The 16,840-nt window shown below is 47.1% G+C and overlaps 1 protein-coding gene across 22 annotated transcripts in view; it reads left to right on the top strand.

Annotated features, from left to right (window-relative positions):
* The window catches only part of CACNA1D (calcium voltage-gated channel subunit alpha1 D), a 375,944-nt gene that overhangs the window by 340,317 nt on the left and 18,787 nt on the right, over window positions 1-16,840 (top strand). For 20 of the 22 annotated variants that reach the window (XM_060203128.1, XM_060203122.1, XM_060203120.1 and 17 more), the window contains 3 exons: window positions 652-754; window positions 2,046-2,147; window positions 7,069-7,199. In XM_060203128.1, the coding sequence (XP_060059111.1) occupies window positions 652-754; window positions 2,046-2,147; window positions 7,069-7,199 (336 nt within the window). The remainder of the gene's footprint in view (window positions 1-651; window positions 755-2,045; window positions 2,148-7,068; window positions 7,200-16,840) is intronic. The other 2 variants (XR_009552983.1, XR_009552982.1) reach the window with 1 other exon arrangement.

The following is a 16,840-nucleotide window of genomic DNA, read 5'->3' as shown; positions in this document are numbered from 1 at the left end:
CATCTCTTGCCTCTACCCCCATGGTTTGTACTAAGTGCTGTTGAGTTGACTTGAAGGTTGGCTATCAAGGAGAGAAAGGGCAAGCAGAGAACAGGCATTGAAGAGGGGCAAAAGTGGCACTGGCCATTAGCACTTAGGGCTAGTAAAATAGCATACATGGATAGTGTGATAACTTTGCCTTGTGTGTGACCCAGGTTCAAGCCTGCCCCCCACCCCCACTGCATTAAAGAAAAGTTTACTGCTGTGGCCTGCTCCTCTCCTCTCCTCTGTTCCCCTTCCTTCCCTTCCTTTTTAAAAAAATATTTATTTATTCCCTTTTGTTGCCCTTATTTTATTGTTGTAGTTATTATTGTTGTTGTCACTGTTGGATAGGACAGAGAGAAATGGAGAGAGGAGGGGGAAGAAAGAGAAGGGGAGAGAAAGATAGACACCTGCAGACCTGCTTCACCGCTTGTGAAGTGACTCCCCTGCAGGTGGGGAGCCGGGGCTCGAACTGGGATCCTTATGCCTGTCCTTGCGCTTTGTGTCAGGTGTGCTTAACCCCCCCCCCTCCTTTCCCTTTTCTTTTCTCTCTCTCTCTCCCCTCCCCTCCCCCAGCTAAGACAAAAAAGTAATTGGCATTCAAGGAAGCTCTTTACTTTGTGTTTGCAGAGACTGGTTGCCATGAACATGCCTCTGAACAGTGATGGGACGGTCATGTTTAATGCCACCCTCTTTGCTTTGGTTCGGACGGCATTGAAAATCAAGACTGAAGGTGAGTGTTCTGGAAAGCAGGACAGGTGGTAGGAAGGGAGGCAATGCCGTGCCCCACCTTGCCTGCTTCCTATACCCAGGGGTCTGGGACCCTGACTATAGTGAGATGGTCTGTGAGGGTCCATCTGGCTATCTCTGCCCCCCTCATTTCCTTCTGTCCATCCTCTGTACTTCAGTCAGTCCTAGGAAGTTTCAAGGCTGCTCATACCACTGCTCTCTGGAGAATACAGGGGGTGTGAGGAGTGTGAGAAACCAGAGAAGAGATAAAGCACCACAGTGAGTCCATGCCAGCTGTTGTCATCTATCTGTGCATGGCTCTTCATGACAGGCTTCCTTGTCCTTAACAGTAGTTTCTTGCTCTGCAAAAAGGAGACAAACATGCTTCTGGCAGGTGGCAGATGACTGACCAGCCAGAAATACTAGTCAATGCTTGGTTAAGGTATGATCCCAGGAGGCGAGGAAATGGAAAAATAATGGAACAGGCTCTTAAAAGTCCTGTGTTGGGGAGAGGATGGAGGAGCCAGCAAAGGATGCAGGCAGGGTTTTCTCAGGGTGACTCCTTCCCAGAAAGACAGACTCATCAAGCTGACATGTGCTCTGGCACATGTAAACTTGTCTGCACCTGGGCCAAGAAAGTAGTACCATGGTTCGGCAAAGGATTCCTCATGCCTGAAGCTCTGAGGTCCCAGGTTCAATCCCTGGCATTGTCATAAGCCAGAACTGAGCTGTGCTCTGATTAATAAAAATGTAAAATAAAATCATAACCCCAGCCAGCCTCTCTGAGAGACGGGTGGTCTGATATCCTAGCATGTTATCTAGGGAGACAGATATCACCCCCTAAATGAAAGTTGCAAGTCAAGGGGCCCAGACAGGTGAACTCCATGGTAATTGAGAAAAGTCAGGTTTGTGCAAAAGTGATGCTAAGTCCCTGGGTGGACAATGGAGTGGGCAGGACTGGCACTGGTCAGAAGAGAAGGTGTTCTACACTGAGGGCAGTGAGAAAAGAGGAGGCCTTGGCTGGGGCATGGAGGGATGCCAGGGTCTGAGTGCCATAGGCTTGGGGTCTCAGAGTCCATCATGGCCATTCTTGCAAGAGACACCATGCTGGGAGGGTGAGGTGAGGGTTTGCATCACATAGGCAGTGAGCCCGCAGGGAACTGGGGAGGGGAATCTGGAGGGAGGGATGCCCCCCACATCAGAGTGGAGTGGAGTATGATGAGAACAGAGGATGGTTTTCTGGGTGCAAGAAACAAGGCTTGTTTCCTCAACCCTTCTTGCTTATCTGAATGCAGGGAACTTAGAGCAGGCTAACGAAGAGCTCCGAGCAGTAATTAAGAAGATCTGGAAGAAAACCAGCATGAAGCTCCTGGACCAAGTTGTCCCTCCTGCTGGTGGTCAGTGCAATCTCTTTCTTAAGTTGTTCTTGGCAAGTGTGTTGGTTTGAATGACATATATGCTCAGCAAGCCCAGAGAGTTTGCAGAATGTTTTCTCTGCTGACCAGAGTCCTAACGCCACCTGCCAAAGCAGCCCCCAACCCCCTGGGTGACCATTTAAGGTGCTGTGAAAAATAGTCTAGACACAGGGGAGGCTTCCACAGGAAGAAAGTCCAGGCCCAGATGACCAGAGCAAGGACTTTCTGCTTGGTGGGGAATTAATATTAGAGGGCAAGCTTGCTATCTCACAACAAACAAAAGAAAACATCTATTTTTCCATCGAAGATGAAATACTCAATAGTTTCCATTTATTCTTCAATAATATATTATTGAAAACTTCTACCCACCCCACTCCAAATATAGATCACATTGAGGACATGATATTTTGGAAATATTCTTGTGGGGACTGGTTGTATTATCATAATTGCCCAAAATGTCCCATTTAGGTAGAATTCAGAGCAAAGAAAAAACTAACAGGCATGCTTATTTTCTTTTATTGTGGATTATAAAATAACTATCTTCTGACATATATATATATATATATATATATATATATATATATATGCAATAATATATATGTGTATATATATTGGGTTGTGTTTTTTTTAATTTTTGTTTAACTACATTTGGACTGAGAAGCTCAAGAGGTTGTTTTATGTTTGAGTTTCAAAGGTGCAGGATCTGTTTACTTGGTGCTTCTACACCAGTGTCCTAGACATCCCAGCCCTGGCTATCTTTAATGTTAACTTTCAGTGTGTTTTGTAACCAACTGCACTAGTGTAGTGTCACTGTTCCTACAGACAGTGGAAACCTCTCTGGCTCTTGGGGAACAGACAGAGCTGAGTGTGGGCCAGAAGCAGACACAGCCAGCAGTTGTCATTGGAGGGAACCACCTATAGCTGGCAGGGCCACCTGCGCTGAACCAGGGAAGTTAGCCCACAAAGAAATGTGAATGAGAAAACCAAAGCAGTTAAGCTAACCAACACCTCACCCCCACCACCACCAAATATAATACTCTAATCTAGAACCCTGACTTTCCACGGGAGAACAGATACCGCACATTTAAAACAACCCTTGGGTTTCCAGTCCTTTCTTTCAGCTGAGTGTTCGCATGGCTTAGAGAAATTGCTTTTTTTTTTTCCCAATTGTTGTAACACTGTGCTTGAGCTTTTTCCTGCAGCCTCCATCCCTTTCAGCTCTCAGTCTGTGAGAATATTCTGAAGCAATTCTGTTTTAGGGTGGTGGCATGGAATCGGAGTTATCTCTTGCCAACTGTATTCCCCGACCGTGTTTCTTGAACCATGATGCATGCTTCAGAATAGCAGGCCCAGCCTGTCTGGGTAAACCTCCCTGTGGTCCACAGCCCAGGTCCCACCACCTTTGAGACAGACCAGTTGCTCTCACACGTCATTGCCTGAGTGGGAGAAAATCCCTGGAATAACATCATTCACACCACTGTCAAATTCCATTTCTTGCATCTTTGCCTTCTATCAGGAGAAAGAAGTCCAGAATTTGGCTCACCATCTAAGCCCCTGTCCTTTGAAAGAAAAACGTTATCATGTTGAATTCTGCTCAACTTGGAACAAAAGCTAAGAACTCTTCTACTTTCCTTCTTGGTCCATGGGCTGGACCTGACTTTGTCACTGTGTTGAGGCTTAGGGGGACAAATGACTCTATGCCCAAATGGCAGTGAGAGACAGCAAGGAGAAGGAAAAGGGCCCTCATGAGGAATGAGGAGCTTCCAGAAATCCTGTGTCATTGTGTCTATATCAGCTTACTGTCTGTCCAGGTGGATTGTCCAGTAAGTGTAGAAGTGCCTGGGGAGGGAGCTTCATGAGTAGTGAAGCAGTGCTGCAGGTATCTCTTTCTCTCCCTCCTTCCCTGTCTCTATTAGAAAGGAGAGGAAAGGGAGCCAGGCGGTAGCGCAGCGGGTTAAACGCATGTGAAGCAAAGTGCAAGGACCAGCGTAAGGATCTTGGTTCAAGCCACTGGCACCCCACCTGCAGGGGAGTCACTTCACAAGTGGTGAAGCAGGTCTGCAGGTGTCTGTCTTTCTCTCCCCCTCTCTGTCTTCCCCTCCTCTCTCCATTTCTCTCTGTCCTATCCAACAATGACAACAATAAGAATAACTACAACAAGGGCAACAAAAGGGAATAAATAAATAAATATTTTTAAAAATTAAAATAATAATAATAATAAAAGAAAGGAGAAGAAAGAAAAAAGAGAAAGTAAGAATACTCATGCAGACCACAGGGTCAACAAATGAGCAGTTTTCGAGGCCTAAGGGCTCAGTGTCTTGCAAACTGTGACAGGCAGCCACTCCAGCAGCCAGAATATCTGGCATGGGATAACCAAAGGGCCCCCTCCAGCCCTGGTAGCAGAGCAGTGGCCACTATGTTAGAGGCTTCACAGCACAGTATTCTGTGAGACACCCCTGCCTCCCCCCCCCCCCCCCAGCTAGAAGATCCTCAGGGGTGAGCCATGCCTTCTGTGCTCTTACTGCAGGCACCTTTGGCCTTGGGGACAGTCTTGTGTTTCATATCTGAGCCTTACTCATGTTCTCTGTTCCCAGTCTTCTCCTGCCAGTCCATCTTCTAGGAGCCCCCTCTACTGCCTCCATCCTCCTGACCTCTGACCCTTACTCTTTGACCTATCTTTCTGAGTCCTATTCCCTGCCCATCACAGGGATGATCTCACCCCTTTCTCTTCAGGGACCTTTCTGTACTTGTGCTTCTCTTCCTCTTGTCAGGGCCCCTTGTTACTTAGCTCAGTGTCTCAGCAGAGAGTGAGTAATCCCTGGAGCTGTCCTACAAGCACTAGGTGGACCAGCCTTTGCACTGCATGCATTGCCACCCCCTGTTCTGGGCCAAGAGCAGCCAAGCTCCTCTTACAGGACTTCTGGGCCCCTCAGACGAATACAACCCAGGCCAAAGGGTGAGGAGTCTGAGACCAGTCTAAACTGGAAACCTCCCACTGTGCAGTGAGGCTTAGACTCTCAAGGAAACAAAAAAATCCCAGGCTTCAGGTTGTTTCCTAAGCCCCAGAAGAGCGTCCTCCTGCATCCCTGGACTCTTGTCAGCAGTTGGTCCCTCCTCCTTCATACAACAGAGAAGGGCCTCAAAGCAGCAGGTGGCTCTTGAGGTGGGGAGTAGAGAGGAAGAAGAGGAGGAGATAGAGGGAGACCTGGGTTCTGGAGTAGTTTGCCCTGAACTCACCGCCCCCCCAATTCCATTGACCTGGGCAAGTCACTTAGCCTTTCTTCACCTGTCAGCAGGTAAGCTGCTATGCTGAGGCCATGACCCCATGCAGAATTCATTCAGAGCACCTCACCCCCTTTCCCACAAAGAAGTCCTATTTCAGATACCCCCAGGCACAGCAGGGAAAGCTCAAGATAAAGGAGGGGGGTGATCACCTCTCACCTCCTGACCGGCCCGTTGCCAGTGCATTGTGAACTGCCCATGCTTTCACCCATTCCCAGATGTGACGTTCACTAGGGGCCCCATACGTGCTCTATGACTTGCCCAATGTGGGCTCAGAAGGCATGTGTCCAGGCCACCGCAGGGCAGCTTCTCTCTGTGACACTGAGAAGGAGATTCTGACAAGCAAGGTTGAGGGAGGGCAGGTGAAATAGCTCGCTTGGATACTGTACTGTTTTGCCATGTGCACTACCCAGGTTGAGCCCAGCCCCCGTTATACTGGAGGGAGCTCAGTATTGTGTTCTCTTTCACTCCCTTTCTCCATCTCTCTACCTCTGTCTGTATATAAAACAAGTTAAAAAAAAAAAAAAAGTAAGGCTGAGCACTGCCAAGGTGTGGGGTAGCCCAGCAGTATCCACATAGAGACCAAGTGAACCCTACCCACATGTCTTATGAATAGGGAGGACCTCAGGGTCCCCACTTGTCATACTCAACGTGCACCAGTGTCAGTGCTTCGTGAAGTCCCAGATGACTCTCTCCCCCACACCCCCACCCCCACCCCCAACGGGGTTGCATGTTACAGGGCCTTGTCTTATGCTGTGTTTACACAGCCTTCACTCTCAGCACCCAGCCACACTCAGGAGGACTGGAGCTTTCCACCTTGGGCCCTTGGCACAGGGTAGGCCAGCTGGCAGGAGCCCCCGAGCACACCTCCACTGCCAAGGCAGTTTACCCAGAGAGAGCTAGAGTCTCTATTCTGCCTCATGCATCACCTTAAAAAGAAAAAAACAAAAACACTCAGCAGTTTCCTGAACAGGATGTTCTAAATTGCAAATCCACACTGGGAGAATATTTGCAGAGAATCAGAGGGGCATGCATCAATCTGGATCCACAGTTACTCTTCTGACCCTTCCTCTCCTTCTGAGCTGCATCTGTCATCTTCCTGAGGTCTCTTTCTTTATCTCCTGGCATTGGGATGCGGATGGTTAATTGACCTGGTGGATATTTGTGGTGGTAATTAATCATGCAGATCCTGTGCACAGGGAGGTGAAAATAGGACCCAGGAAGCCTTCTTTTTCCTTCCGTGATTTTTTTTCAATTTTTAACTTTATCACCACGACAAAACTTTACAATGTTACTAATTTGCTGCTTTGTGACACCTCACAGCAAGTCTATTGTTTTCTGTACTTTTTGAACATCCATGTGTTTAACTGACTCTAACTTGGAGCCCTAACTGCTTTGCAAAATCTTGCTTTCATTTTTTTCCTTTTCCTTTTCCTTTTTCTTTTACTTTTTTTTTTTTTTTTTTTTTTTTTGCGAGACATAACCTACACCAGGTATAAGCTGAGAGCCCAGTGCCTTCACTGTCCCCACCCCTCCAACCCACCCCCAGCCAGAGCGAGTATTAAGGCTCCTAGTCCAAATGTGCTGATTCCGGAGAGTTCTGTCTGGTCTCTCCGTTTAGATGATGAGGTAACCGTGGGGAAGTTCTATGCCACTTTCCTGATACAGGACTACTTTAGGAAATTCAAGAAGCGGAAAGAACAAGGACTGGTGGGGAAGTACCCTACGAAGAACACCACGATCGCTCTGCAGGTGAATTGTCGCTTTTGGTGTTTCTTTTCTTCTTTCTTTCTTTTCTTTCCTTTTTTTTCTCTTTGCACTAACCATCTCGACAGCTTATTTGAAATACCAGAGAGCTGACTGTTCATGGTTGAGCAGTACCCACAAGGATTTTGTTTAAACTGAGCCCAAAGTGTGGGCGGGCCACACCCGGGCTGCAGGTAAGTGCCTCCCCTCTGCTCGCTTTCTGTGTCATGACCACTCTGACAGGGGCCACCCTCCCTGCGAAAACTGGCCACCTCCTCCAGGCTTCTCCAAAGGCAGTGTCCCTCCACTCTTCCTGAGAACTCTCCCAACAGCACCCACCATTCCCAGTCCTGAGCTCGGGCCCTAGCTGCCCGCCACTCAACAGCTTTCCATCCGAACGCAAGTGCTTTGTTTTTCGTTTCTGTTTGTTTCTTACCCTACCACTCCTTGGTTTTGAGTCCATCTCAGTAACATTCATCACCTCCTAGTGTGTGCTGTGTGTGTTTGTGTGTGTGTGTGTGTGCATGTGTGTGTGTCTCTGTGCCCTGCCTCCCAGTGGCAGTGTGTGCCTGTGTGCCTGTCCCTGTATGTATCTGTGGTGGCCTTGAGGCTTGCTGTGCAAAGGCCATGTCCTCCCACCCAGGTCAGCCTCCAGTCTCTCTCCTTGTGCCAGCCCTGGCCTCTCCCCAGGTGCCCAGAATATAGATCAGGCTCTTGGGAATCTTTTGTTATCAACCAGGAATCCCTAGGTCAGCCCAGGACCCCAGAATGGGAATCTGGCGACCCTCACTGGCAGGAAGAGGACCGAGGAAGGGTGGCTCTGTGGGCACTGCAGAAAGCAGAGGGAAATGGGATCCAGTAGCTGCTGAGGACTGGGCTTCCCTCAGAAGAAGAAAGAGGCCTGCCAGCTTGCCAGCTGTCACAAGTGAAGTGTCCACATCCAGTAAGAGTTATGTTGCCTCTGCTACCCAGAGTGCTTTTCCCCCAAGCCATTTTATTTTTAATTTGTGACTAATAATGAGTTACAAGACTGAAATGACAGGGTATAGTTTTGCATTACACCTACCACCAAGTTATTTGCTCCCAACCCTCCCAAGGATGACCACCATATTTCTCATAAAGTTTTAGAGACAGCATGTTTACTTTTTCTGTGTTTTTGTTTTTCAAGTCCATATGTTTCAGTTCTCTAACTTCTACATGAATGAAACCATCAGTAGTTGCCTTTCACTTCTTACGTCACTAAGCGTAATGCCAACAGTTCCATCCATTTTGTCCCAGAGGACACAATATCATCTTTTTTTGATTGCACAGAAGTACTCCATGTAGCCTCAATCCCACTGACAAGTGACTGCATAAACAAGTTATAGGATATGTATTCGAGAGTCCTTTTTAAAAGTCCATCATGAATAAGATAGTTTTTTCATGCTCATTGAATCTAAAGCTACTCATGTCCCTGGTATCACCATGTTCTGAAATTGGGCCTTGCAGGCATTGCTGAAATACAATGTGGGATAGTCTTTTACCTTTTTTCTTGTGGGAGGAGGGAGTACCCAACATTGTTTATTGTCCAGAGCCATGGTAATCACCAAAGCAAAGACTGACTGGGGATCTTGTCAAAATGAAGCCTGTGACTTTGTATGAATGAATGAATGAATGAATGAATGAATGAGTGAATAAATGAATGAAGGAAGGAAGGAATGAGGGGTGTATGTGTATTGGCCAGGTCATTGACTATGACATTGGCCAGCTGGTGGGAGCAGGCTCAGATGCTGAGCCTAGGAGTTGCCATTCTGTCTTGCTCTCTCAGTAGTCCAGCTTAGGTTATCCCAGGCACAGTCAAGTAGCTCCCTGCTGTCTAGGGCTGTGGGATGTGTATGTGTGTGAAATGTTTTCCTCACTGATGGTTCAGTGTAAGAAAGTGACAGTCCACCCCTGCAACTACAGTTCACAAGTAGCCTTACTTATGAAGCTCACTGAGGTGATTGTGGATTGTGGATGTTCTTGAGAGCAGTATGGCAAAGTTTGGGCACCAGGAGAGTAGTTAGCATGTTTTTGAAGGATCTTCCCTATAGTAATTCTGGATCTGGACCCCTAGACTAACCAGAGCCCTGTGGTCCTTGACACATGCACTGTTAGCCATTCTAGAATCCTAGTTGGTGGGTTGGAACTCACTGGATCTTCTGGAGAGGGCAACATACTCTTGGCTGGTGCACACTGTGTAATGAGACATTCCATTTTCTGTGATAAGCATGTGTGGTACTCTGGATGCATATTATGCCTTTTCTAAATCCCTAAGACTTCCCACCTGGATGACTCAGTGCTTTCTCTGGAGTCTGGATAGAGCACTTTGATGTTTTTAACCTGAAAATCTGCACATGGTTAAATAATTCATAATGACCACACTACACAGATGGGTTTCACAGAGTCTTAAGTTGAGGGGTCCAGTGCTACTCAAAACACATGTATAATTTATGGGTTAAAAGTAATGGGGCTGAGCAGTGGCACACCTGACTGAGCACACAAGTTACCATGCACAAGGACCCAGGTTCAAGCCCCTGGTTCCTGCAGGTGGAAATTTTCATGAGTGGTAAAGCAGTGCTGCAGGTGTCTCTCTGTCTCTTTCCCTTTCTACCTCTCAATTTTTCTCTGTCTCTACCAGATTAAAAAAAAATAAAGAAATTTTAAAAAGACTCTATCACAGTATGCCAAAACTATATTCATTTTTTTCTACTGAATATTTCCCATTTTATCTATATAGTCCTATTTCCTTGGTGAAATTAAAATATTTCTGGATATATGATATCAATTTGTCCTATGTTCCCATTGGGAGTTGAGGCTCTATTGTTTCCACTGTGTACACAGCCTAGAATACCAAGTCATGTTCATCCTGTTGGCAGACACATTCTGAAAACACAGCAAATGCTAATTTGATGATTCTGTTAAGCATAGAAAAATGTCCACCTCCTGAAAGAATGGTTTTGATGGCATCTCTGACTTCCTCTGTAGAGAACTAGCTGGAGGTGTGATTGGTCAGTCTGATTTTATTAGCATGGGGAGGCATTGCCTTCTGGTGTGATGTGGCATTTAGAGAAATGGGGTCAAGTGGCAGTGGAAGAAATGTATTGACAGTGTCACTAGGACAAGTTCATAGACACCCATGGGAGAATCAAGAAGTGAGCAGGTTGCTTCTGTCTTGACCCAGCACTCCCATCAGCCAGTGCCTGTGGACAGTGGTGGAGTTTGGGCCTGAGGTGTGAGCACACAAATCTAAATGGGCATTGCATGCTTATGCTGTAAAGGGGAGCAGGCTGTTCGAACAACAGCAAAACACTTAGTGTTCCTACTACCCCCGAGGCAGCAGTTTTCCAGAGCACAAGGCACACTGTGGACTGCCACACTGTGAGCTCCACCTGGTCTTCTTCGGTTCAGACCACCTGTGGTGGCTCCTCCTTCAGGAAGGGGAAAGGCTTGAGGAGCTCCTCCTCCATGTGTGGGTAGCAGCATGGCACCTGGTGTCTTCTGGCCTCTGTGGTCTGAATGCGTGTGCAGGTTCCATCCATCTTTCCACCCATCCATCATCCATTTGTCCATCCATCCTTCCATCCATCCGCAGACATCAAGCCAGCCTTTTCTCTAGTACCTCTACAGAGGGAGCCAGAGGGAAGCTGCATCTGCCTTCTTTACTCACTCATCCCTTCCATCCCACATTCTTTTTTGTTTGACCCAGCATTTGCTCTTCATCTAATGCTGCCACAGCCATGCACCCCCAGCTTTCCATGGGGAGCAAAAGTCAATAGAGGAATGCAGCTCAGTAGCCCCAACACTCCCCACCCCCCTCCCAGGAGATAGCAATGCATGTTGAGCACCCCCTGTCAGACCTTTTGGATGGGGACTTGTCCACAAGATATGGACATGAACGGGTCCTGTATCTCATGAACAAGAGAAGACCCCAAAGTTGGAATATGTTTTATTCATTTCTCTTTCCATGTTCAAGGATTTTCTTTTTTTTTTTTAATTGGGAGATTGTTATTTTCCTTTCAAGTGAGGGGCACTCCAAAGAGACTGCGTCCTTCTTTCACCTCCATGGGAACCTGCCCGTCTTAACTACAGAAGACCTTAGAGGACTTATCTTTTTCCTTCCTGACCTCTGGTCTTTCCTTTTCAAAGAGGAGGCCATTCTGCCCAGATGGGAGGAATGAGGTTGTTAGGTTGGTTGTTGTTACAGTCTGACTCCTCCACTTTCATATGAGGGTGTAGGTTTCAGAAAACCTACAAGGGTGGGTGGCATGCAAGAGGAGATGACTCTTGGGCCCTGATGTGCCTTGATGTGGCTTCTTAGGAGGCCTAAGTACCGAGACAGGAAGCTCAAATACTTCCCAGGTGTTTCATCTGCAAAGTATCTGATGCCTAAGTCACCTTAGTCTAAAGAGGTCAAGAGAATTTTTCTTACTTGGAAAGCATGATACCAGAGGAAGTGTCCTCTGGAAAGGCTTGTGTTCATGTCTTATTGTTTCTATCTTACTCTAAGAGAAGACGGGACACTAACAGATGAGATTTCACTGGCTGATTCATTTGTTTCAGATGCTTGAACGGATGCTTTAGCATTGTCTGCCTGAGCCGCAGCACCGAGCTCAGTGGTCGGAAGGCACTTGTGGCTAAGGCCTTGCAAGGGAAAAAAGTCTCGAGTGGGCTTATTTCTGCTGAAACAGCATTTTGGGAGAAATGCAAGAGAAAGCAACCCCAAGGCCCCAGGGAGACCCCGCCCAGGCAAAGCACTCCTCCTCCGGAAGGTGGAAGCAGGCCCACGGCTCACCTACAGGGCTCACCTGCAGGCATGGCCTGCTGTCCTGGACACTGCTGGTTTCAGGAAAGGGGACATGTGCAAGGTTCCCTGCCAAGCGGAAACTCAGAGAAAGGGAAAGAGTGAGAGAGCAAAAGGCAGGGGGCAGCTACTCCCCCCACAGAGGAGTGAAATGAATGCAGCTTTCTGATGCTGGTCAATTTTACAAACAAACAGAATTAAATAATGCTAAGAAAAAGATTGAACAGAACTGCCTGCCTGCCTGCTTGCCTCGGGTGGGCAGCTGACTCTGTTCCAGAGTCCAGAGACTAGCAGGCCCCTGTGCCCTGAGCTGGCAGAGTCCCTTTCCTATGCCCACCTGGCACAACCACCTGACTGTCTGCCCCCATAACCACCACCACCACTCTCTGCAGCAGCCTGGCTCAGGATACAGTGAGGCCTGAGCAGGACAGGAATTTCAGACACACCCATTCACACTGATACATATGCATACACACACACCCGCATGTCAAAACCAATCCAGGCAACACCTCAGGTTCCATCCTACAGCGGAAAATCCCACCACACCCCAACCTCACCCAACATTCTCTGTCTTTTGAGCTCACAGCCAGGCTGGGGAAGGCCTCTTTGGAAGCAATGTGGTCTAGTTTCAAGGACACTGGGAGTCAGGGAGCCTGGGTCCTCATCCTTGCTCCAGTACTTCCTTGCTGTTTGACCTTGGGCAAGACACCTAACCTCTTTGTGCCTCAGTTTCCCCCATCTGTAAAATGGGGGCACTAAAGTCGACCTACCTCACAGGGCTGTTGTGAGGAATAGCTAAGTGATTGTAAAGCACTCTGAACGTATAACCGCTTCTTCTTAAGACTAAAACAATAATAATATCCTATTGCCTGTTTACTCCAGAACATTTCAGAAATCTGCGCTTTTCTTTGATCTCTTTCCCCTTCATTCTGTATTGTAGTTAATCCATTGAGAGAGAGAAATTTCCCTTTTTGGAGACCTCATGAAAATGCAGAAAGATGTAAACGGGTTAATTCTACCCATCTCTCTCTTGGCACAACCACCAGTGGTATATATATTTGTTTTTGTTCAAGAAGTTGCTTTGTGAAGGCCTCCCATCTGAAATTCTCAGTCAGTTCTCCACAGAGGGAAGGAATCTGTCCTTCAGATGCAGAGCCAGAGGTAGCCAGAGGAGGTCATCTGAGCTGTAAGAACCATATTTGAAAGCACTGAAAGGTTCTTAAGTGTTTAGAGAAGAGATGGGTCATAAGTCAATTTGCCTTCTGGGTCTACATAGCCTGGAGGCTGGAGGCTGCATGTGAGAGAGGAGAGTGAGCGCTGGCAGTGCAGGGGGCCCTGCTGCTGACTCAGCCTAGGAATATGAGGAGTCCTTCCAAACACCGAAGAGGTGTGAGGGGGTGGGCAATATGATTAGAAATTCTGTGAGCATGCCCTCTCCTTTGCAGGTCTGCCAGCTGCCTTGTCTGGTTCGGTGTAATGTCTTTTGTGCCATGGTCTTTGCCTACTGCTCCCAATGGCTCACGGTGCCAAGCAGTCTGACCTTACTGGACTTAAATGAACACCCTGGGATCACTCTAGAAATGGGCCTGGTCCCTGATTTTTGTATCCACATGAACAGACTATCTTAAGTCAAAGAGCCTGCAGTCTCCTGGGCTAGGGTTCTATGGATCCTCACAGTGGAGTCCTTATGGCTGAGAGTGGGTTTAACTTCATGCAGCACCATGAACAGCAGTGCCAGGATAGAGTTGAAAAATGGCCAGCACTTTCCAATATGACTTTACTCCCTTGCAAAGGTGTTGAAGTATGTCTATTAACTGCTAGTTAACAGCTATGGGCCCCAGGACCTGAGTGTTTTCACCCCCTCTCTAGACCCCGCTCCCACACCCTGTGACCTAACAACTAAACAGCTAATGTCTGGCATGGCAAAAACCTCTGAGACCCTGTTCTGACCCAATGTCCATTTCTGCTGTGATTGGACAGAGCCAGGGAATTTAGTCTGCATTCCCTACAAAGGCACCTGGTCAACCCTGTGGGCCTAGACAAGGAGCTGGTCCAGTCAGTAGACACATGATCTATCTATTTGTCTCTGATCCAACCTGATGTCAAATCTGTGCTGCAACGGGCCATGTGTCTTTTTTCCACCTCTGTCTCAAAGTGTCAGATCCAAGTCTCCTAAGGCAAAACCTGGACACAGTCACTCCCTAGCAATATCCATGACTGGTGTTTCCACAGGTCTCTTTCCACAATCCTTCCAAATCAAACCAGTGAAAACTCGAAGAGAGATATTTTTAACCAGGTCTAAGGGGAGGGGTTATCAGAGGCCAGAGTATCATGTGCCTGTTAGACTTGGCTAAACTGAGTGGCTATGGTTGAGAGCTAGGTCAGTTCATGAAAGCCATCCTGGAATGGTGAGGGTCAACTCCAGTTTCAACTCAGAAGGGAAGCCAGGCTTTCCTGGAACTTGGTTTATAGTTCAGGTGCAGAGACACCTCTGTCATTTCTCTCACCATCTTAGTGTAAGCATGTAACTTTGAGGGTAGAGAAGCCATAAGCATATTATCTCAGATGAGTCATAGACTCACTCTGAAAACTTGGTACCCAACATCAGAATCCATGGTGCTAAACTCCCCAGTTCCTGGGTGGGAGACAAGCTGCAGGCTGGCACCCATCCTAGGGCAGCAGATGAGACTAAGCATCCAGCTCTTAAATTGCTTACACCATGGTGACCCAGTTAAAACTCCAGTTTATCCCCAGGCTTACCAGATAGTAGATTCTGTACCCTTTCAAAAGCAAGGCTGGAGACCTTTTCCCACTGAGAATAGCAATTATTATTTTCTGTAGTCTTTGAGAACACAATTATAGGAAAAGAGTAAAGGAGCGTTATAATGTAGCAAAAGATCTTAATTGTGCCATTATGTTAATGACACTTACCTTGTATCACTCACTAGCCTAAATAGGTCACAATTCTATTATCCATGGGAAGGATGTTGGGGACACCAGAGTTTGGTAGGGACCTGAGTGAATCTCATTCTCCTTGGCACACCTCTGACCTAGGAGAAGTGACCATTTAAAGTAACAAAGAACAATTCTTCCTAAGGCACAGTGAAGGGTCCCCACTAAGTGAAAAAGGCTAGTTATCAAAGTCTTGGAGTGAACATTGCTTCCCAGAGTGGGTAAAAGTCAGTAGAATCACAGGTAGCCTATCTGGGGTGGGAGTTTCAGGGGAAAGTGGGTATTGTCTGAGTACAGGTTAGCAGCAAATCTCATGGTTTTTCGTGCTGTGTCAGGCTAGCTTCGTGGGCAGGAGAGAGAGATGACCAGGGACTCATGGCTGAGTGGTACGCAGTTCAGTCTTTATTCATGTGGAAGGCAGCACAATCTAAGCTATCTCTAATCACAATCCTGTCCTTAAACATCCTGAGGCGGAAGAGTCAGGTCTGAAGAGGATCTACATAGGATGGGGAGAAGGAAAAAGCATGCTAAACAGTGAGGATTAAACCAATGCCCTGGATGCAGGGCAGTGCTTAGTTAACAGTGGTTATGTAAATAGAATATACAGTGTTAAGCAGAGGGGATTAAACCAATGAAACAGAAGGGGTCTTAGAAGCAGAATTTAGAAGCATACCAACGTGCCGGGACCCTCTTAGACTCTTAAGTGATAAGGACCTTTGTATGTAAATGTTGACTGCATCATAAACTATAGCTGAGGAATTTTTGAGAACACATGCAAGCACAAAGACTCCAGAGAGATGACAGCGGCGGCAGCAGCAACAGCAGCAGCAGCAGCACAGTTCAGGTAGATTTTGAAAGCCCATATATGCTCTCTCCAGAGAATGAGAAGGTTTAATGCCAAACATATCCTAGTACCAGCATGCAAATCACATCACTTCATGTCATCCAGAGTCCCTGAGCCACATTTTGAGAACTTCTGCTTTTGAGTAAAGATCCCAAATCCCCATAAAAGACATAGGAACTAGAGCCTTTTTCTAATCTCCCTGGTGAGTCTTCTTAGTAGTAACATTGTCTAGAATCTTTTCCTCCCATAGAGTCCTTCCATCCTTGTGTCTAGCTGGGTCCTTAATGAGTTGTACTTTGTATGGCCATGGCTTAGTACCTGTACCCATCTGGAGGGAGTATGATCTGGGTTAGTAGGTGACCAGCAAGAGTTCTTTAAGGTCTCAGCACTTCATGGTGACACAGCTGGAACAAGACTTTGTGCTGAGCACTGGATCAGCTTTTGTTACCCCTTGTCATTTACAAGTTGACTTAGTGATGCAAGAACTCTGCTAAGATAGCCTTAGGAAGATGATCCTGGCTTGAGTGACACCTGTGGTCACCCAGGTTCACAGTCAAGAAGGAACACATAGCTGAGACCTGGCCCCTTAGATGTAACAGCACTGACTGGGTGGTGGTGGAAGCCAGGCATGTGCTGGGCACCTGGTTTAGCTGGAGGGGAGCCATCTTGGTCTATCTCCTCACCTTTCCAGAATCTAATGCAATGAAGTAGGTGCTGTCACAATGCCAGATTCAAAGATGCATTCAGCACAGAGACTACAATTTGTAGCCTTAGCTAAGCCTACACTTTACCTTTGCTTCTGCTGTATCAGGAACCTGGCAGGGATGTCTCTGCTTCTGGAATTATAACTGCCACCAAGACTCAGGATAGGACCAAAACAGATAGCTGTTCAGTTGTCTGCAGGAAAGAGAGAGAGAGACAGAGAGAGACAGAGAGAGAGAGAGAGGTAGAGAGAGAGAGAAAGAGTGTGTGTGTGTGTGTGTGTGTGTGTGGAGTTTATTTTAGTTTTCACAATGGTGGTAGTAAAAC

The sequence above is a fragment of the Erinaceus europaeus genome, chromosome 12 (genome assembly GCF_950295315.1).
Source record: "Erinaceus europaeus chromosome 12, mEriEur2.1, whole genome shotgun sequence".
Classification (NCBI taxonomy): domain Eukaryota; kingdom Metazoa; phylum Chordata; class Mammalia; order Eulipotyphla; family Erinaceidae; genus Erinaceus; species Erinaceus europaeus.
This window is presented reverse-complemented; position numbering and strand designations above follow the sequence as displayed.